Source organism: Python bivittatus, unplaced genomic scaffold (assembly GCF_059951505.1).
Source record: "Python bivittatus isolate LINGU-HERP-01145 unplaced genomic scaffold, Pbiv_v1 ctg000190_np1212, whole genome shotgun sequence".
NCBI lineage: Eukaryota > Metazoa > Chordata > Lepidosauria > Squamata > Pythonidae > Python > Python bivittatus.
In genome coordinates, this window is record NW_028277042.1 from 6665990 (window position 1) to 6687924 (window position 21935).

At 43.3% G+C, this 21935-nt stretch overlaps 1 protein-coding gene across 2 annotated transcripts in view; it reads right to left on the reverse strand.

Annotated features, from left to right (window-relative positions):
- WWOX (WW domain containing oxidoreductase) overlaps positions 1-21935 on the reverse strand; it is a 567948-nt gene that overhangs the window by 63273 nt on the left and 482740 nt on the right. Inside the window, exon 9 of one of the 2 annotated variants that reach the window (XM_088135993.1) lies at positions 16923-17415. The exons of the other annotated variant lie outside the window; for it this stretch is intronic. Within the exon in view, the coding sequence (XP_087992119.1) occupies positions 17320-17415 (96 nt within the window). The 3' untranslated portion in view covers positions 16923-17319. Of the gene's footprint in view, positions 1-16922; positions 17416-21935 lie in introns of those variants that run through there. 2 annotated transcript variants of the gene reach the window in all.

Here is a 21935-nt window from a genome sequence, read left to right on the forward strand (position 1 = left end):
GAGTCGTATGGCCACACAAGCTGAATATCAACAAACAAACATATAAATAAAAACTAGCACCATTCAGTGACTTGCAAGTTGTAAGACAGACAGAGAAATCCCTACTGAAAAAAATATGTAAAGAAATTCTAAAACACTTTGACAACGGGATAAAAATAATTTAAAAAACAACAACTGTGGGAAATTGTGGGAAGACAAATTTTGCTACAGTATTACACATGGCTTTTAAAATACTATTTGTGTAATAAGATACAAAATCAAATGCACAAACAGGGATGCATTTACAGTAACTGTCCCAGTACTGTCTTACTTGGGACTGACTCACCCAAGCATCAATATGTTTTGGAAACCAAGTTCACTTCCACCCACTTAAAGGGCTTTAATGAATAAGTTAAATTAGTAAGGAGGAAAGATGTAGGCAGATTTCAATGAACAAAGTCACTCTCAGAATCTTGGAGAACTTTAAACTTCAAGATGTATTACTAAACAACTATTTCCAGCGTTCTTTGGGGAGAAAGAGTTACATAAATTTCATTCCAAACCAAGTACAGATATGAAGTACAGATATGAAGATATGACAATCAAAGTGGTCTCCTGACAATCCTTGCCCTAATTGCCTTTAATTTGCCACAAAACTCCTTGGTTTTGCTCCTCAAAGTAGCCTTCAGAAACCAACAGATCTCCCCCCCACCGGAAAAAAAAAACCCAGGGACCCTGAAATTCAGTTTTCATAAAAGACACGTGCCTTCCCAGCAGCAAGAAAGATGAATAAGCCCCAAATCTGGCTTTTCCTATCATCCATCAGAACTTCAATTAGGGGCACTGAAGAGCCTCCTTTACTAGTATTTGCCAAACGCAAAGCAATGAGAAAAGTGACACAGTTTCCCCCCAACACCGGGTTGGTTTTACTGGCCATCTTTCTGAGGTTCTTGAAGGTTAGGTGAGTGGACTCTGATAACTCCCTGTTTCCAAGTCTAATTAATTCCTCCCATAAGATCCTTGAAAGTGAGAGCTGCAAATCACTGCTGTGTAGCAAAGAGAGAGAGAGAAAGGGGGAAAAATGTGATAGTCTCTTTGTCAAAGCTGTGAGAGCCTAACCTTGTTTATCAAAGAATGCAAAACAACACTTGGCTATACAGTGGTGTCACTCTGACCTTTGAATGCAACCTCGGATCTCTTCACGCAGCATAACAATGTCTCTTTTATGCAATGGGTGTTAAGGCCAACGGGAGCCAGGATTTACTACTCTGGCAATTTAATCAGACTCTGCATACTTTGTGGCTTATTCAGTTAACATTCTAAAACAACACGCGTAAGACGCCAGAACTTGCCTCTTCTCTCTAGCGCAGAGCCGATTTTCATTATCACTTATTTATCCCCGTTTATTGCAAGCGTCCGGGCAGAGGGAGAACGTAAGCAACAGCAGAGGAAAAAGAGAAGCACACAGCAAACGGGTGCGCATTTGTGCGAGCATGCTGAGACGAACACACACCAGAATGGGGTGTGTTTGGGATGGCTTCACCAAAGTGCAGAGGGATGTATAAAATAGAACTCCAAAGCAGGAAAGAAAAGGAGGAGAAACGATGAGACAAGGATGAGAATCCACCATCGAGTTCCTTAAAAGATAAGGGGATAGGATGGAGGTCCTTCCCATGTCAATTCAGTTTCTTTTTGTTTTGTTTTTAAGGAGATCAAGCTGGGAGCAAAGTAGCAGATGTACTGAGCAGTTTCTCAGAGGTACTTCCCACTGTGTTTAGTAGAACATTTTATTCTTCCCACATGGTGGTTGAGGGACTCTCATAACCCCTTGAAGTCCACCAGTACTGCACCACTGACTTCATCAGCACCACGCCGAGCTGCAGCAATTTTCTCTGTCTTTTTTTCCCCTTCCAAACTGAGCCAGTAATTCAGTGGCACAGATCTCTGGTTCTTTTTGAATAGGTAGCAAGCAACAGACATGTGTTACATGAAGCTGGACAAATAGAGTTTGCTTTCAACAACGAAAAAGATGGGGGGGGCGTGGGACTTTTGGGCCCCTTCTGGTGACGTCATCAGGGACACCATCCTGCTTTCACAACTTTCAGAAGATGCTTCTGAGAGCCTTTTGTTACCAGAAGCCCAACAGAAATGGAGCACCTGCCCCACCCTAAGGTGTATAGCATCCACAGCACATCAAATTATTTCACTTTCCAGGCAGAAAGATCCCACTATCGCCTATCCTCTTTGCTTGACACAAACAAAACAAAATCAAAACCAAAAACACAACACTTCAAACAAAAATACATTAATTTGAATTGGAGCCACTCTTGGTTACTCAGTGGTTTGAGATGTAAGAAATATCCAAAGCTTTGTGATGAAAAGCTTGGTTCCCCAAGCAAAGCTGGCTGCTGCGTGACTCCGATACTAAGGAAAAATGGCAGGTGGGAATAATGGTGATTTTGCAAACTATGTTTCACAAACAGAGAACATGTGCAACTGTCAGATTCATTCAAATCAACCAGCAACATGTGCAGCACAGACTACAGTCTGCACTACAGCCAGCTTCTACCAGATTTCCAGGTTTTAACTGAAAGGAGGAAATGAAGAAACAAGAGAAGCTTAACCAATTGGTTTAATTCAACTAAATTAACAATGAGAGAGAGAGAGAGAGAAAGAGAGAGAGAGAGAGATTTTCTGATCATCACCTAGGAAAGTGGTTGAAAGTATTTACATGGTAACTAGATTTTTAAAGCCACCTGACCTGAAGGTCTATTATTTATAATACTGCAAGTGATTATATTCTAAATGGGGAAAACCTTCTATGCCCTAAGAAGAGATAAGGTCATCCCTTCATAGACTTTTAAATGTGCCGCTGTGTATAATCTAACCATTTTTTAAAAAGCGAATAGCCTGTTAAAAAAGGTAGAAAGATGTTAGGAACAGAACAGGCCAACCTAGGACCTTGCTGTGGGCTCTAACTAAAAGTAGAGGGTGTTTCTTTTTTTTTTTTAAGGATACTTTTTGGAGAATAAATACCCCAATAGCACCAAAGAAAGAATAGATGTAGAAGAATGCAGTTAAGAACATAGCAAGATACCTGCAGGATGAAATGAATGATTCATTTCACCAGAATGGCTAACTAGATGTCTCTAGGATGTTGGCAGATACAACATAGTAGCCAAAGGTCTATCATCTTGATGGGTATGATTCTGGTGGCAGCGTCAATCTTAAGATTGTTCTGATGCTCCAATATTTACATAATATATTTGCAAAGATGTATTAGCCCTACAACAGGAGAAGATGCGTCTATGGAATTCTAGTTTTTTCCTGGGCTTCACAAACCATTTTGTGAGTGAAGATGATTCTTCTGCCTGAAGATGCTCTATTTTCCACCTTTGAATCTGATTCTCATGCACCAGAGCAGTGTTTCTACCCCTCTTGCATGTGAAACTTGCCTGCTTCACCCTGAGTCACATGAAATAATGTTATATAATTTCAGTTACCTTTGTGGTTTTAACACTGAAAGTTTCACTTTGAGCTCGGTGTAGAAGCGAAGGCAAATCAGTGTGGTCAAGGAAGCTGAAATGGCTGAATGCTTCCTGAGTGATTATCACCTAAATCAGACAAACATGTCTCATGTTGGGTTTGTATGGAAAATTAGAAATAGAAACAGAATGTAACTGGTTTAAACCAATCCAGGGAAAAGTCTTCAAGACCATTTTTTCTGATTTCCTGTACATTTCAACTCTTATGAAAACAGAGAGACCCATAAAGCTTTGTAAATAAAATGAGCAGTCATGTGTGGCTTTCATTATTATGAAAAAAAATCTATGTCTTGTAAATAACTTGTGAGTTGTTGGGTCGGCTTGATGTCTTTGGCACATAACCTTGTTGATTCTAAATAGTGATGGACAAACAGAACTCATCATAATCCATACTTTGCTTTTTGATAACTGATATTAGGATTATCAACAGAGATGATTTCAAAATACTTGTGTACCTTTTCAAAGCATTCACTGGTGTTTTCAATTCAAATGAATGTGTTCATTTTATTATGAGATTTTGAAATATGTTTCAAGCTGAGGTTGTGTTGTTGTCGCTGTTTTTTTTTTTCTTTTTTTAGGGTGGTACATGAGATTTTGAGAATGTGTCCTGTGATGTGTATGGTACTTTGTTCTTTTTCACTCTCTACATCACAGTGTGATTTGTCAAAATTATTCTTGCTTAATAAGCCATTATAATGTGCTTTGCTTACACTGTTTGATTGGCATGGAGTTGCAGGTACAGACAGCAATTGTGAAAATAGGACAACAACCATCGTATCTGCAATAAAGACACCCATTTGTTGTCAGTAATTGTGGATGGTTTCAGATCTGAACTTTAAAACTGGCTGGTTCCTTGGTCAAAGGCAAGTAAAACAGAAGTTAAAGCAGAGATGGAAAATCTTCATGGGACTTCCATGTGCCCAAAGTGCCTTCTGAAAGTTGTTACCAAATTGTAATGTTTACTGTAACAGAAGAGAAAAATTAAGGGTATGCAAAACATTCCATCATGTAATGTTCTGACTCTAAATGGGTCATTCCAACTTCAAACCAGACCATTCCAAATGCTCTGGAAGTGGTCCAAGTTCAAAATGGGCCATTTCGAGCATTCCCTCTCATTTCAAAGTTGGACCACTTCCAGAACACTTATAATAGCCATTCTAAGATCGGAGCAGCCTGTTTTGTGGTCAAGATGTTCTATGATGGAATGTTTTGTCAGTTGGGGATGGGGTGGGGGGAGGATGAAATTGAAATGTAACTGAAATGAATTCAATGTGAACTTTTATCTTGATCCCACCTACTACTTTTTGGAGAGGACCTCCTACCAATCCATCAAAAGACCAAGTGTGATACTTGCAGATCCTGTATTAAGTTAGTAGCATAATCCCACAGATGTACATTACCAATGAGACTCCCCCCCCCCCCACATTTCCTCCAAAATGCAAGCATTAAAACCACCAACAACTAAGCATGCATGAAGGTGTCAGAGTCTGCTTCCTCAACCACAGGAACCATGCAGACATGGTAAGCACAGAAATACAGTTAATCAGATGAATTAGGATTATAAAAAAAGATTAAACTTTGTTGGATGGCTCTTTATCTGTTTGGGAAATGTGACTCAGCTACATTCAACTACTTATGGACTGACCAGTTCTGAGTTTCAGCAATACCACTATTTCTGTGGAAAGACCTATCTAGTAAAGATATGGCTCTTGTCTGATGGATCAGTATGTAAATGAAGGTTAAAATGAACTTTCAAGAGGTATCGAAGGTTGAAGAGATTGTTTTGGGTAGCAACCAACCAACCATACCCTTTTTTTTAAGCCAATCCATTCTATTCTCTTTCCCTACCTCCCCACCCCAAGCAATTGGTGGTTTCTGCCAATCTCAGAGTTTTCCTAAGCCATATAATACTCATTCCTCTCCTCCCCACTCAGGTCAGTTTCCTAATGGCCTGTGAATTGGCATCCCTATACTTATTTATTCAACTAAAAAAAAAAGTAGCTGAAAATATTGTTGCATTCTCATTAACATGTACGAAGGTGAAAGCGGATGTGAGAACTGATGAAACTTATTGGTTTCAGTTTCAGAACAGAGCGGAGGGAACAAGTGATTTTTAAGTGTGGGAGCAGCGGCTAACTTCAGGATGTTCTGAAACTGGTCTATATCTGTCTATATCTTAAGCACTGCCTCTGATGTAGAAGTTTCCTTGCTGATATTTCATTGAAATTCTGTGGCATCCTTATGTGCTACTGTCCACATCCATGGAAGTTCATTCAGTGAATTTCTTGCTAGCTGATGTTTTGTTGTTGTTATATAAAATGTTTTTAAAATGCCCTCTTCAGACTTTTAGATGACCTGCAAAATTCAGATATAAATACACACACACCCCTTTAGGCATATCCAGCACTGCTTTCTCCCCATGTTTGACTAATTCCCAACAGGATCTTCCTCCGTGTTACGACCCTACATTAGAAAGGAGAACATGAAGCATGATATTTGCGTTAAAAAAAAACACAAAAACAAGCAAAGCAAAATGTGTTTAGTTTTGCAGAAATATTTGCCTGGCATTGAGGATGCAAAACCATCTTAACAGCATGTGCAGAAAACCTACGTATGCCTAAATACACACACACACACTCCCCAGTCCTGGCTCTCATTATTCATGTGCACGGTTGTCTATACCAGGCTTTTGAAAACCAACCTCTAAATGTTGTCCCACATTTTCTTTCCACCAGGGAGTTCCTGGGAGCATTCTGCCTATGCATCAGCGTACACTTGCCTTCCGTATCGATCTGTCTCCCTTCAAAGTGAATCTTCTGACTTTGTTGTTGCAAAACGGAAACCTTGTCAGACTGATTATGAGGAAGCTGGATAACTGCTCCCCCATTTGATGTGCCAGATGTAGTTGTACACATTTTAATGTCCTGAATGCTGGATCAGGTACAAATAGCAAAAAAATAAAAATAAAATAATAACAATCAAAGCGGCTGCTGTTATTCCTACAACGTTTGGGCGTTAGTGAACAGGTAGACTGGTTTACCTTTTTAAAAAGAAAAGCCGGGGTGGGGTGAGGTGGGGGGACATGTTCTGTTGGAGGGCTGAGTCTGGCTCTCCCTCACTCCATCTGCAAGACCGTGGAATGCCTGGAAACATTTTAAAGTTTTATTGTGGCATTTGAAATCAACAAAGCAATTAGTGGGGGTTTTAAGCTGTATACTAGGCAATCAAAACTGCAGTCGATAACACTCTGTAAATGTCAATAGAGCTTCTGCCTGGATAGCCCACATCTGCATATTTATATTTACAGTTGCTCTGTGAGAACATAGCATTTTTACAGGAATGCCTACAATCTCTGCTCCAATCGATATTATATCGCACGGAAATCCAGAGGCAGAAACTAGGTAAAAGAAGCTAATTGGCAACTAAGCCGTTGGGCCACATATTCTCTGTAAGATAAGAGGCAAATTGAAGGGTAATAATACCAGTGCTTGAAAGAGGGTTTAAAAACTCAACATCTTCTTCACCATCAAGATCAGTACAGCCCAAAGAGGATTGTTCATGGTACACTACACATTTTGGAGGGAGGTTTTTGGCAGTTCCAAGACTCTTATAACATACATCCCTGCATGAATCAACTAGAAACAGGGAACAACAAAGTTCAGATTCCTAGTTCTCATCAAAAATATATACAATTTTGAAACAAAGCTGCTGTTTAGACCTGATGATGAAATTTGCCAATCCTTGTCAAGATTTCCTTGGGAGAACTGGCTGCATATGGGGCTTTAGAAGAAAAAAAAAAAGGGGGGGGGGAAATCCTGCAAAACTATGCAATATTGGAAATTTCCCTTTCCTTGAATGACCAGAAAAAAATGCCAAATTCCATTACAGTGGAACAGTGGCAAAGCCAGTCTTATAATTTGAAATCTACACTCTCCCTCTGTCCCTTCCTCTTCTCTCCCTCCCTTCCTTCTTCAGTAATTTGGCAAATCCTGTTTAGCAAAGAGGAGTTCTTGCTTTGGATTTGAGGCTATTGCAAATTTAAAAAAGAAAACGTTCAAAGCTTTGCTCTCTTTATTTAGAGAGATTTTGTAAACATTCCTATTTCTTTAGGTAAGAGAAATTTTCACTCACAGAACCAGAAATGAATGGGACATTTTGGATTGCACAATATAAGGTTGCATCTTGGCCTTTTGGCTATAATCAGGTGAATATATACAGTATAACAATAAAAAACATTATTAGCAAAAAATGCCAGACAAAATTTGAGGGTTTTCGTAGTCCAGATTTTTTGTTGAAAATCAAAATGATAACTCCAGGGTGCACAGATCCCAACTGCTGCATTTAGTTCACATTACTCAGATATTCTGCTAGAATGGATTTGTCTTTCCATTGTGTGTGTTTGTTGTAAATGTGTATATAGGAAATCTATAAATACGACCTGCATTTTTCTGATGGGATAACCGAGGCTAAGCAGGATGAAAGTTGCTAGAGATAAAAGTATAAGAAATAAAAGAGCACACTCAAAAGCAGTTCTCCAATCTATTTTGCCCTCCCTTTGCGTGTCATACCCCCAACTCTCATCATCTCCAGCCAGAGATTTGAAAGGGTTATTGGTCCAGATTTCCATCCAGGTTGCACAATCATTGTAATATATGGGAGCAGACAGAGTATCAGAACTGTAAATAAACATCTGTGTTGATCAGTTCCATCTGTACAGGAGATTGATTGTAATCAATGCTACTGATAGCAAACTAGCTGACTATTGATTTCTGCCCACACCTTACTAATTCTTCTTCTCTAACAGAAATAGCATGTTTACTGCTCCATATATATACTGCTCCCTCTGCGTGTAACCATAAGCAAAACGGTTTGCTATATTCTTTAAAAAAAGCTTTGGTTAATTCTACCACAATTGGTCACAAATTCAGTGGGAAAACCAAAGAAGTGAAAGAAAGACACTTCATTCTGATGTGAAACTGAATTTGGTACAAGATGTAATAATATTTGACATTATGTACCTGGATATATCTTCATAGTTTCATCCATCTGACTCTTTTTTCCAATCTTAACTTGCTTTGTCTCATTTCCACATTAGGATGATTTTAGTGCACAAAAATATTGACATTCATCCTCCTGCATATTTCTCCCAGCATATGCATTTTAATGTCATGTCGCCTAAGACGCATTTTTTTCGGCCAGCAATTTCCTTTAATACAAAGTGTGTTTGAACATTATTTTCACTAACATAATGCAATATTTTGTGTGCACTATTCCCTAATACATATCTTTTAATATACCTGGAGAGCTGCATCATAAAAGAGCAAATTTCAAAGTATAACTTAATACACCGCCCACAGAAGTTCACATTAAAATGGGAATCAAATGAATTTATCCCCATTCCTTTAATACACACAGACATATGTATGAAATAAAACCTCTGCACAGAAGAAGGGTGTATTACTGAAAGTGAACTGCTTGGGAATACCAATAACAAGCTGGGGTGGTGATGGACGGTTTTAAAAACAGAATGCTGGACTACGAAGGAGCTGTTTTGTACTAGATCAGATGATTCATCTAGCCCAACCAGGAGTATCCATAACAAAGCACCAAATGACAACATGCATGTGATGATGTGACCACACAAATGTCACAATTACATACTTGTGTCATATTGGCAAATCATGGCACCGGCATGATCATGTCATCCCACGTCATCATTGCCCACCCCCCGGATGCCTATGAGTACAATATTGTCTACTCTGACTAGCAATGATTCTCCAAGATTTGACACACTTCCTCTCACTCGCTACCTAATCATTATTCCTGGAAATTCCTGGATTGAATCCATGCAGGCAAAACCTGTTTCCTATCTCTAATCTGTTGTCCCTCCTGCAATGGACCCCTGCCCGATTTTGTTAGTTTTTAGCTTCAGCTCTTGAATCTTGCCTGGGGCAGTGAGCTGAAAAAGAAAACAGAACTTTCTGAATGTTAATAAATGTAAATATATTGTATTGTGGTCCCTGACTAACACTAAAACAATAAATTGAAATAAAGTATGGAAATTAAATTGTTTGCTATATACCTGGGACAGATCACAATCAGATGAGCTACCAACTACATTTCACGATTGTTACCCTATGTTAGATCACCTGAGTAAGGTGTTCTGTAGTTCACTCAGCTGTTAATTATGGTTGAATCATATGGGCCATTAAGGTAAATTTGGCTACAATAACTGTTGCTCTAGAGCCCTTGTCAATTAGAAAGTGATCCATGCAGAACCACCCAGGGGATAGCCTGAGAAGAGGGCTAGAAATGTATTACAAAATTCAATACCATAGTAGGAGAAAACTTTCTGCCATTTCAGAGTTTTGTTGTACCATGTGCTTATCTTCCCAACTATCAGCATCTGACGTATAGGGCATCATCAGTGGTTATGAGAAAGCTCTGCTCATTATTTGTCATGATCATTCTTTCCTTTGTGTTATTCTGGATTGGTCTGAATCTACCCAAAGGTCTCTCAGGAGGTTCATCTCTCCCTAATCACACTAGTAGCAGAGAAGTAACTGAGGACAGACCATCCCAATTACCCCTTGATCTCTGAAAAGGAGTTTGATGATCATTTGTGATTGTCTTCAAACTTGCCATTATCAAAACACTGAAGACAAGGAGAAAAACATACCTGTAGGTGCGTGCAGGGTGTTTTATTATGAGTTCACTTTGGATACAAAGATAATACTTGCAAGGGCACCCAGCTCACACTGCCAAGCTACTTTTCCTGCCCTCACTCAGATCCTTTATGCAATTCACAATCTTTTTTCATTCATTTGCAAATCTTCGAAAGGCAGGTTATTGTAGTGGGAAGAGGGAATGGTCCTGAAGGACAGGAGGAAGCACATTGACGTGCAAGGTTCTGTTATTACAGTTGTTACAATAACAGTAGTACTGACCTACATGGCATTGGTTCCTAAATGGTCTACCTGGTAGGGCTGACAGTTATTTACAGCAGCTTGGAAATGACCTATAAAAAGAAGGAAACAGGGAGAAAGTGGTGGTAGTGCTGGTGGATATTATTTGCTGGCAAAGAACAGATCTTTCGATATTCCTCCATCCTGCTAATCTTAACCTTCTTCAGGAAGTTGGAGTTCTCTGCCCACCTCCTGACAATGAAAACATTTATTTATTTACTTACACACTTACTAAGCTTGATGGCTGTCCATTCCCAGAGGCTCTAGAGGGATAACAATAAATTATACTGGCATCCACATTTGCTTGTTTTTGTCTTGGAATCTGAGTGCGACGTGCCAACCTTGCACTATTTTGCTTGAGGAGGTAGCAAGGCTAATGCCAGTGTGGCAAGGGTCTCCATCCTGTCCACTTATTCCACCCTCTTCTCCTGCTTTGAATTGCCTTGTTTTTGCTCAGCTTCAATTCCTAACGCTGCCCTGATGAAATGCAGCGTGCAGCTTTTAATTGTGCCCAGAGGCAGGAAAACCTCGCAGAGAGGGTGAAGCAACCAGCAGAAGGGTTCAGAAACAGCTGTGTTCTGGGAACACGTGCGGTGCTCTGGAATTACTCTGTCAGCACCTGCACACGCTTAACACTGAGTTACATGCACAGCTCACATCTGGGATTAATCAGTGCTCTTACAGGAATTAATACTCTTTGAGTTATTTTTTATTTTTATGATACCTGCAGGAACATGATGCTATATTAAAAAATCCACAGTGGAGAAGACATATGCAGCTAAAGGCAGAGGTACTGAGGGGAATAGAAGCCTCTGTTACTTTTGCCAAGAACGAATTGTTTTAATATCCCAACGTTCAACATTATTTATTATTACAGTCTAATAGAGTTTTAGTGAGTAACTGATTCTCCTCTCCTTTTAACCTATTTTTTCCCCCCAACTATATCCTTCACTGCACAATTCCAGCATTTGTTGAAAGTGACCCTGCTCTGGCCCTCAGCAGTTTATTCATGTTGGAGGGTTCTAGGAAGTCCACCAAAAACATCACGTTAATAAATGTCATATTGTTTCAGCAGAAGTATTTGTTTACATCTCTACCCATGACAGGGGAGTCTATTTGTGAAGGAGTTCTGCCACATTAACCATTTAGGCTAGATTTTCATGCTAATTGTCTAAGAGAAGGAAACCCAATTATATTCGCGTGCTCATTTTTCATAGCTTAGGCCAGAGGAGATTTAGCAGCAGGTTTGAATTTAGTGCGTGGTGGGAGTGTTCAAATCTAGAAGATGTTGTCTATAGATTCGGGATCATTTTATTCAAAATATTTCTATTGCTCCTCCAGAAAGCTTCCCAGGTGGTTTGCAAAAACCACATGAAATCCAGTAAGTCATAAATATACTGTAAGACCTCAGTGCCATAGTACCTGGTTAAGGGAAGGAGGTGAGAGCTAGAATTGGAGTCAGAAGAATGATGAACACAAGTTGCATATAATTAATTAGATGTAGTTTTTGGTGTTTGATTTTGTGATATATTAATACTCTCACAAACAACAAGGAGGGGAGTCCTTTTTGATTGAGTGAGGAGATGCTGGGAAGAAACCAAAGCTATCCCATCCTTGTTGTGAACCTGGTTCGTGAGGCTTAAACATTGCAGTTCAAAAATATTTTATAACCTTTCTTAAAATGTGTACTTTTCACAGGTTTGCCACTTACATATCCCCTCCCCCCAAACAACAACAAAATAGAACAAGTTTTAAACATAATGTTGAGATGTTTTATAGGTACTGTATGATTTCTATGTATGGATGTGAGGTACAACTGTAAATACAAATACGTTTTCATCGTAGTGGGGAAGATTGTAATGAGGTGGTCTACTGTTCAGTTAATGGAGAACGTCATGGCCTCTGCTCTCACATCTTCTGCTTCTTTATTTTGAAATTGGGATTAGACTGGCAGCCCTTCAAACAGAGGACTGTCTCTGGACAAACATTCGAATGGAGGACACAAAGTCATCCAAGACATTTTTTTGACCATGTGCTTATCATAGAGAAATAGGATTAAGCCTTTAGTTCCAGCTTTGTCCCAGCCTTGTTAACTACATGTCTTTTAGCCTAGTTGTCCAAGAGTTTGACAAAAGCTGGGAAGAGAAACCTAGAGAACCCTTTTCTGGGTTACTGACTATTGTCATGCACGGGAAGACCATGAAGACCAATGAGCTAATGTTACTTGCTTCATCCTCATTCTCATTTCCCTCTCCTTACTGAAGGATAGTATCTGCTACAAAAATCCTATCTATATACACAGGCTTTTTCTATTAAAATCCCAATTTTCTAAAGCAGGGTTCCTTAACCTTGGTGCCTTGAAGATGTGTGGACTTCAACTCCCAGAATTCCCCAGCCAGCATGGCTGGCTAGGGGATTCTGGGAGTTGAAGTCCACACATCTTCAAGGCACCAAGGTTGAGGAACCCTGTTCTAAAGCTTAGTATCATTCTCTAGAGCAGTGTCTGCAACCCGGGCAATTTCTAGATCTGTGCACTTCAACTCCCAGAATTCCTGAACCATTATGGCTGTTGCTAAGAATACTGGAAATTGAAGCTCGCACATTTGCAAGACACCGAGTTTGTGAGTCAGTGCTCAAGAGGTTATTATAGTCAGAAACAATATGGCTGAATGAAAAGGGTATAGCTATATGTCTGTAGTCTTTTCGTTACAATATTTCACTGATTGCAGATATAAGGACCAGTGCAGTAAATGTTCATCCCTCCATGCATACCCAGAGAGGTGGTTCAGGATACTGGACAGAACCTCCCTTGTCCTTTCCCATGTATGAGATAAGTCATAATAGTTCTCTATGGTTTTAGGTCTTAAGGGCTCCTTTTGACATATAAAGGCCTACATGGCTTGGCTGCCAGGTGCTGTCAAGGGTGTCTTCTCCACCAGAATTGATCCATCCAGTGTGCACATCTTAGGAGATATTGCTCGTGGCTTACCCCATTTATGAGGTATGAGGTGCTGTGAAAACATTTTTATTTCAGTGGTGGCCCCTATTATGTAGAATAGCCTTCCTCTGGAAATTAAATTAATTCCAACTCTATTAGCTTTCTGGAAATTAATTGAAATGGTTTGGGAAATGATTGGGGTGTCACTATCTGTTGGCTTACTGCCCCAAAAATTTAGCTGTGATTATGTGTGTCTGTCTGTGTTTTAACCATGAATTACCATGGTTAATACCACGAATGTCCTAATTTTTTTTTTGGTTTTGATTTTTAACCATACAGTATGACTATAAATAAATCACATAAGGAATGCTTGCAACCTTTATTTTTAATCTTGCAGTTAGTTGGGCTTGCTGAAAATGAAGAAAGGCAATAAAAAGTCATTGCACATTCAACCAAAGCTCATTTTCTTTAAAGGGCTTGGTGATTCAAAGGAGCGGCCATTTCAGAATGACACAGAAGTGATATTCCAAGGGGACACAAACAAAGATACTATTTTCCCACCAAAATGAAAAAAAAAAACAAAGCAAAAAACCTTTCTTTTCTCTCTGTACAGCATAGAATATTTCCCTGCACCAATTTTCTCTTCTCATCTATTGGAAGCATTCATAATATGGCCCTCGCGTCCTGTAATTTGTCATTTCATTGACTTTGCTAGCCTGTGCCAAATTTCCTTCAGGCCATGACAAAATGATGCTTACATTAAACTCCTTGATTGGCCCTGATTACTGTTCTATTACACTAAGCCAAAAACTCTACAGTCCCTTCCCTGAGTTTTCTTTTTCTCAGCTCAGCCCTATCTTTCCTTTAGCTCCTCCAGGCAGATTATGTGTAGAACTAATGGAAATATTGTTCCATGCAAAACCAAGGTGTTTCCTTCTACCTGAAGCGAAATATCCACTATTTTGCTTCAACTTTATTTATTTATTAAAGGTATAGCCTGCCCGACTCAGTCCAGCATACAACGAGTCAGTTAAAAATAGAATAATACCAAGATCATACAACAGAAATTCAAGGGGGAGGGAAGGGAATACCAATATCACTGAATCAAGCATCTCACGAGGGGTCTACCAACTACTCTAGCCCAAGGCCTGGGGGAAAGTTGAAGGAAAAAAAATCCATCCTAAATTAATCAAAAAAGGCATATGACAACAAATAAAACACAGTTGGTAATGTAGAATTTGGGAAAGAAGTCAACTTATACGTCACAACCAATAGTATACGTGTAGAATTATCAACCACAGGTAGTGATAAATCAGGATGACTAAACCTGTATATTACAGTTTTCCTTGGTGTCTCATAAATTTGGCTGCATCCCATTTAACTTCTCATTTAAAAAGGCCAATGTGAAAAATGATAAGCATTTTCATTTGCCTTCCATAATATAAGCAATTTTTGTGTGTATCGTCTTGTGTGATATTTGTGCAAACAATTCTCCCCTTTTTGTATATCTCTTTTCACTGATACATGCATTTTTGTGTACACTTTTCCTCTAATATACACATGTGTTATAGGAGTATACAAAATACAATTTCTAAACTTGCAAATACTGAAATTTGTGGTGGATTGGGAAGTGTGAATTTGATAGTTTCCCATTAAAATAACCATCAAATGGATGGATGTTCTAGGTTTGCTTCCTCTCCTGCCCCCTTTGACCAAACAGAAGAAAAAGCAGAGATCACGATGTTCAGAGGATGTTAATTTTCATCCCACTGTAGATCTCACCTGCATGAAACTCCCAAATTCATTCCCATCTAGATTTAGATTCATGGCAGAATTCTTTTGAACCCCTAGCCTCTAGCAACAAAGTTATATCAATGCACATTCTCAAAAAGGCAATATGACACATTAGCAAGAATCTGATCCCTACTCACTAGATGAAGGCGGATGAATCCCTACTCCAGCTAGACTCATATATACTGCCTGTCTTCTAAGTTCTGTTGTATCAACAGAAGAAAAATAAACTGTTTTAGAATCTTAAATTCTAGACTGGATATTAGATCCGCCTGTTTAATGATACATCATAAACAGTGAATCATCTCACTACATGGTGAGAGGGGGCTTTAAGCAAGCAAATGCTTTTGGAAGTATTTGGAAGTGTCAGAAAACGACAGACACGGGTTCGGTTGTCCAGTAGACAGAAGTTTTTATTGGGCACGTTTGCAAAGGTGGGTCCCTCCCGCAGCAATGGAGGAACCCCGAAGCACGGTCTGACAGGTTTTTATACCCCCTATCTGTCCTCCCCCTCCTACGAGGGCTTGGCTCACAATCTCACCTTTTTTACCGCCCCGGAGCGCCGCTAATTAACCGCAAAACCGCAGACATTCCACTTTCCGAATCCAATCAGCGCCATACACATTCCAATCCCCACTTGACCCGACAGCCGCCCCCTGCCGCTTCTCTTCACTCTGGAGCGAACGTGCCTCTTGCCTGCAGTCTTTCCTCCCTCCTGCCGTCCCTCTCCACTCTGGTGCGAGTGTGCCTTCTGCCCATCCTCCCTCCTGCCGTCCCCCCAAGGCTGCCCCATGGTGCACAGCGCTCTCCCTTAGCAAACATGGTTCGTTTGAGGCCCTCACTTCTCCCTGCCTTCTCACAATCCCCCCTTTTTCTTTTCACGCCTCTGTTGGGCCTCAAACCTGGCTAACAGGATTGCTCCCTCGTCCCGGACCCGGGGCTTCACACACTGGGACAGGTAATTCCCACAAGCAGGGAGACATTGCATTAAGCAACATACTAGTACCAGTAAGGCAATGAAACCAATGGCTAGTACAAAAAGTTGTTTTAACCAAGCAAAGTTAGGTAACCAACTAGTGAGCCACGACCAATTCCATCCCTCTGGATCCTCGGATATGCGAGAGGCTAAGGTCTTCAACTTGGCTAGTTTTGCTTCAACATAATTCTTATTGTTGGTTAGGTTAAAGCAACAAAGACCTTGAAAAGATTCACAGCCTTGTCCTGCCCTTAATAGGAGATAGTCTATAGCTATCCGATTTTGAATGACCACCCTCCTGATCTCAGTGACTTCTTCAGTGAGGGCTGCAATGAGAGAGGATGTAAGGTTGACACTTTTAGCCAGGAGGCAGGCCACCTTCCTTAGGTCCAGGTAAGCCCTTCCACTTAGTGCAGGAACCCCTACTAAGGAGAGGGCCAGAGCCATGGCTTCTGTTTCGGACAAGAGTGTCACATCACTCTCACAATCAGATGGCAGCTCCCTTTTTCTTTCTTCTTTTGATGGGTGCGCTTGTATTGGAGGCAGGGCATATAGAGAGGTCAGGCGCCCTATGGCACAAGGGCCCCTGAACTATAGGCTGGAACATAGGTGTAAGCTTCATGTCCACATAACAAAAAGAAACCTTTAGGTAGGTATAGAGGGGTTGAGGCGTAAGGGATATTATAGACCCCTCCACAAGTGAAAGCAGGACCTTTTGAGGGCAATGGGGGTACGGTTCTGGGTATTGTTGAAATATACACATTGAGTTGCATTGGTTATCCCCAAGAGATTTAGAGCCATTTGCCTTTGATTAGTCCAGGGTCTTGGTATGGGAGAAGACCCAAAATGATAGAACATCCCCCCCCACCCACGGGGATCATCCCCAGTGATCAAAGCTGTCTGTGCCAATTCTACGCCTTTATGTTGGTCATCTCCTCCCCTGCCTTAGTTCAGTTCCTTTTAAGTTTTACTTTGAGTCTGTCTCCCGGTTGGGCAGTCCATGGTCGGGGGTCGGGAGCTTGCTTAACCCGATGGTAGTGGGTCCAACCCCCCTGTCAGGTCCGAACCGCTGATTCAGTTGTCAGGAGAACTTGGTATGGTCCCTCCCAAGATGATTTCAGCTTCTCATCCTTCCACGTTTTTATCAGGACCCAATCCTCTGGCTTGTGGGGGTGTTGGTCTTTCAGCAAGGGGGGCCGTTGAGCGAGGAGTCCCTGTTTTCTTAGAGACAAGAGAGATTGTGACAGTACCAAGAGATACTTTCTCAGGAAGGCATCCTTTAGCTCGGGGATAGGCTCTCCCATTGGAGCCAGGAAAGGTCTTCCCATCATCAGCTTGAATGGGGAGACCCCCACATCCTTGCGAGGGGCTGTCCGCATTCGAAGCAGGGCAACCGGAAGTGTCTTTGTCCAAGGTAGCCCTGTTTCCAATCCCAGTTTGGTGAGATGTTGCTTCAACACCCCGTTGGCCCTTCCCACAGCTTTACAGTGTCTACCAAAGCCTGCACCCCGTGAGACCCTTCGTGCAGTTTCTCCACCATCCCCCTCATGTCAGCACGGCTCACTACTGGGGTCCCCTCAATTGTAACCCAATGACCTGCTTCCTCCCTGCAACCTTCCCTTTCCAGCAGCTGTGAGTAAACCCCGTTCCAGCCAAATTTTCCCGAAAGTGTGCACTACTCCCCAGGCGTATCGCGAGTCTGTGTAGACGGTGAGGGACACTCCCTTTCCCAACTCTAGTGCCCGTTTCAAAGCGTGCACTTCACACAGCTGAGCCGACCAATCCCCTGGTAGTGCCCCCTTCTCTATTGTCTCTCCCTCCGCCGCCACTATCGCATATCCTGACTTCCTTTGTCCCTGCTCTACTCGACTAGACCCATCCACAAACCAGACCTCACCCTCCTCCAGCGGGACCTCCTGCAGGTCCTCCCGGGTCTTTGTTTGCAGCTGCAACAGGGTGGAGCACTCGTGCTCCGCCGGCTCCCATTCTTTCCGCTCCCCCGCAAGAAACTCCGCTGGGTTCAAATTCCTGTCTGTTCCTACCACCACATCAGGACTTATCCGGAGAACTGTCTCATATTTCAACATCCTTCCTTCTGTCATCCAAGCAGCCGCCTGCTGACTAAGCACACTTAAGATCTGATGGGTTGAATGGACAATCACGGGGCTCCCAAAAGTGAGTTTTTTCCCTTCTGTCACTAGCACAGCAGCGGCAGCCACTGCCTGCACACAAGTCGGCCATCCCCTCACCACCGGTTCTAGGGCTTTGCTCAGGAAGGCCACTGGTTGATATTTCCCAGCCCGTCTCTGAGTCAGCACTCCAATGGCAGTTCCCCGATGGGCTGTAACGTATAGGTGAAAGGGGGGGCCAAGTTCGGTAGAGCCAGAGCCGGGGCCGTCACCAGGCTCCTTCGTAATTCTCCCCACTTCTCTGTGTCCCCGTCTGTCCATTCTACCCTGTCAGATGATCCTTTCAACTTCTCATACAGAAACTGAGCCTTGCTCATGTACTCATCTATCCATAGCCGGCAATATCCTACTAGACCCAGAAACCGCCGCACCTCCGTTTTAGTATGAGGGGGCTTCAACTGCATTATCCCCTGTATGGGAGAAGGATCAATCAACTTCTCGCCCTTCCGGAGTACATGTCCTAAATACTTGACCTCCCTTTCCACAAATTGGACCTTCCCTTTTGACACCTTCAATCCTTCTTCAGCCAACCAGTTCAATAAAGCCACTGAGTCTTCTCTCACCTTTACTTCCTTCTCTCCAGACACCAACAAATCATCCACATACTGCAGCACCCGAGAACCCCCAGGGGCCCGGAACCCCTGGAGTTTCTCTTCCAATGCCTGTCCAAACAAGAGGGGGCTCTCGGTGTACCCCTGGGGCAGCACCGTCCATCTCAGTTGTTGCTTCCTCCCAGTCTCCGGATCTTCCCACTCAAAAGCGAACAGATCCCTACTTTCTTCTGCCAGAGGGCATGACCAAAAAGCATCCTTCAAGTCTATCACCGTGAACCACCGATCCCCGGGAGGGATCTTCCCCATCAAAGTGTAGGGGTCAGGCACTACCGGGGTCCGGGCCAAGACCAAATCGTTGACCCTCCTCAGATCCTGCACCAGCCTGTAACTATTGTCCTTCTTCTTCACAGCTAAGATAGGGGAGTTGAAGGGGGACATAGCCGGCTCCAACAGCCCTTGCCGCCTCAGCCCATCTATGATGGGCTTCAGCCCACGCCTCCCATCCCGGGACAGCGGGTATTGGGCTTGCCGCAAACCAGTCACCCCCGGTTTCAAGGGGATGCTAATTGGGGCAATGCGGAACCGACCCGCCCCCCCCTCTCCTGCCCATACCTCAGGGTTCACAACCTCCACGTCCGCCTCCCGCAACAAACACATCCTTTCTGCCTGTTCCACATTCCACAACTCCACTCCTAGACTACCCATTAGATCCCTTCCCAGCAAGTTCACCCCTGCCTGTGGGATCAGTAACACATCTGCAGTTACCTCCTTCCCATTCCACTCCAGTCTCACTCCCTCCAGTACGTCTGCCTTGACCGGAGAACCTCCCACCCCCATCACCGATACCGACGCGCCCCGGGATTTCGCAATCCCTGGGATCGGTTGGCACAACGATGTTCGAGAGGCTCCGGTATCCACGAGGAACTGCCGTTCCTCGCCAGTGGGACCCACCGTGATGTTTACCAAGGGTTCCCCGTGGGTCCCGGTTGGGGAACCATGACCCCCCTAGTCGTACAGGGGGAAACTCCTCTCATGTTCTCCCGATGTTCAGCATTATTGGGATCCCAATTTGGGTCTGCCAGAGGGAATTTAGTATCTGCGGCCGGGGCATTTGGGACATTTGCATTCCTTTGCTCCCAAGCCCCGAGCGCAGCTCGCCAAATCTGGCCCCTCTCTTCTGGCGTATAGAGGTGGGCTAAAATGTAATTCAGTTCCCCCAGGAGTATTCCACCGGGCCGAGAAAAAGTTCCAATTGTTCGGCGGCGGTATGGGCGTTCTCTTGCATACGAGGGAGGGTCTTTTTTTTTTTTTAATTCCCTCAACTCACTGGGTTTGATGGGAACTGTTACGTAACTGGTGACGGTCACCCCCTGTGCGTTCGTTCCGTTCGGGACTTCCCGGACGGGGAAGGCACTGGCCGACCTTAGAATAAAGGGCAAGTTCTGAATGTCTTGGTTCAGCTGGTCCAGCTCTTTCCGCAGCCCGGGATAGGGTGGGGGCGCCGGAGGGGGAGCGGTAGGAAGAGGAGGAGGAGGAGGAGGTGGCGGCCCCCATTGAGGTCTAGTCAGCCAGAGGTCCTCCTCCTCATCCTCCTGTTCTTTTTGGACAAAAAATTTGGCTAACTTGGGTCGAGGCCCCTCCCAATGAACATGGAACCAGACTTCCACATAGGGTTCCTGTGTTAACATTTTATGCTCCACAATGTAGTTTTTTAGTTGGGTCACCCAGTAATTACTGGGGATTCCAAGAGTATCCCAATGGTAGGGGAATTCGGGGTCCACTAGTGGATATTTTGGCCATTCTTTAGTGCACAAAGTTATCATGGTCGGTTTTTCCAGACCCCTGGTGAATGGACACAACCAGGGTGTCTCCCATTGTTGCAACAATTGTCCTAATGGAGAATCCATGGGGATTCCCCCTACTGCATTTTTCCCACTGGCCCCTGGCCTTACACTCTTACTCTGCGCCTTACCCATCCTTCCTGACTACGTTTCCCACCTTACAGAAGGTCCCGGACTCTTCTGTCCCCTTGCGGCGTCCAACGCCTCGTAACCACGCTAATCTCCCCGAGATTATGGGTAGGCTGTACTCACCAGACCTCCCGGAGGTCTCCTCGTCGGCCGACTTCCTCTTTACTTCTGTCTGACTGGCGATTGGAGTCCCGTCCTGGACCCGACTCCGGGGAAAACGGGAGACACCTCAACGGGGTGTTACGGCCGATTACTCACCGGTTCCCCACAGTCCGGTCCACGTCGAGGACTCCTGGCTGGCTCGCCAATTTTGTCAGAAAACGACAGACACGGGTTCGGTTGTCCAGTAGACAGAAGTTTTTATTGGGCACGTTTGCAAAGGTGGGTCCCTCCCGCAGCAATGGAGGAACCCCGAAGCACGGTCTGACAGGTTTTTATACCCCCTATCTGTCCTCCCCCTCCTACGAGGGCTTGGCTCACAATCTCACCTTTTTTACCGCCCCGGAGCGCCGCTAATTAACCGCAAAACCGCAGACATTCCACTTTCCGAATCCAATCAGCGCCATACACATTCCAATCCCCACTTGACCCGACAGCCGCCCCCTGCCGCTTCTCTTCACTCTGGAGCGAACGTGCCTCTTGCCTGCAGTCTTTCCTCCCTCCTGCCGTCCCTCTCCACTCTGGTGCGAGTGTGCCTTCTGCCCATCCTCCCTCCTGCCGTCCCCCCAAGGCTGCCCCATGGTGCACAGCGCTCTCCCTTAGCAAACATGGTTCGTTTGAGGCCCTCACTTCTCCCTGCCTTCTCACAGAAGGATTTAACAATATTCTGAAACTTCTGTGATTACAGCCACAAACAAATCACCACCAGAATCTGAAGGCCGCTTTGTCTGAAAAGTAGAAAAATCCCACACCATGTGTAAAATCAAATTGCTTTAAATCTTCAAAACTCTCCTAAAGCTATGAGCTGAGCTTCATCTAGCAATGCACAGCTGGGAGGTTTTTCTTTCAAAAGAACAGTCAAGCAGATT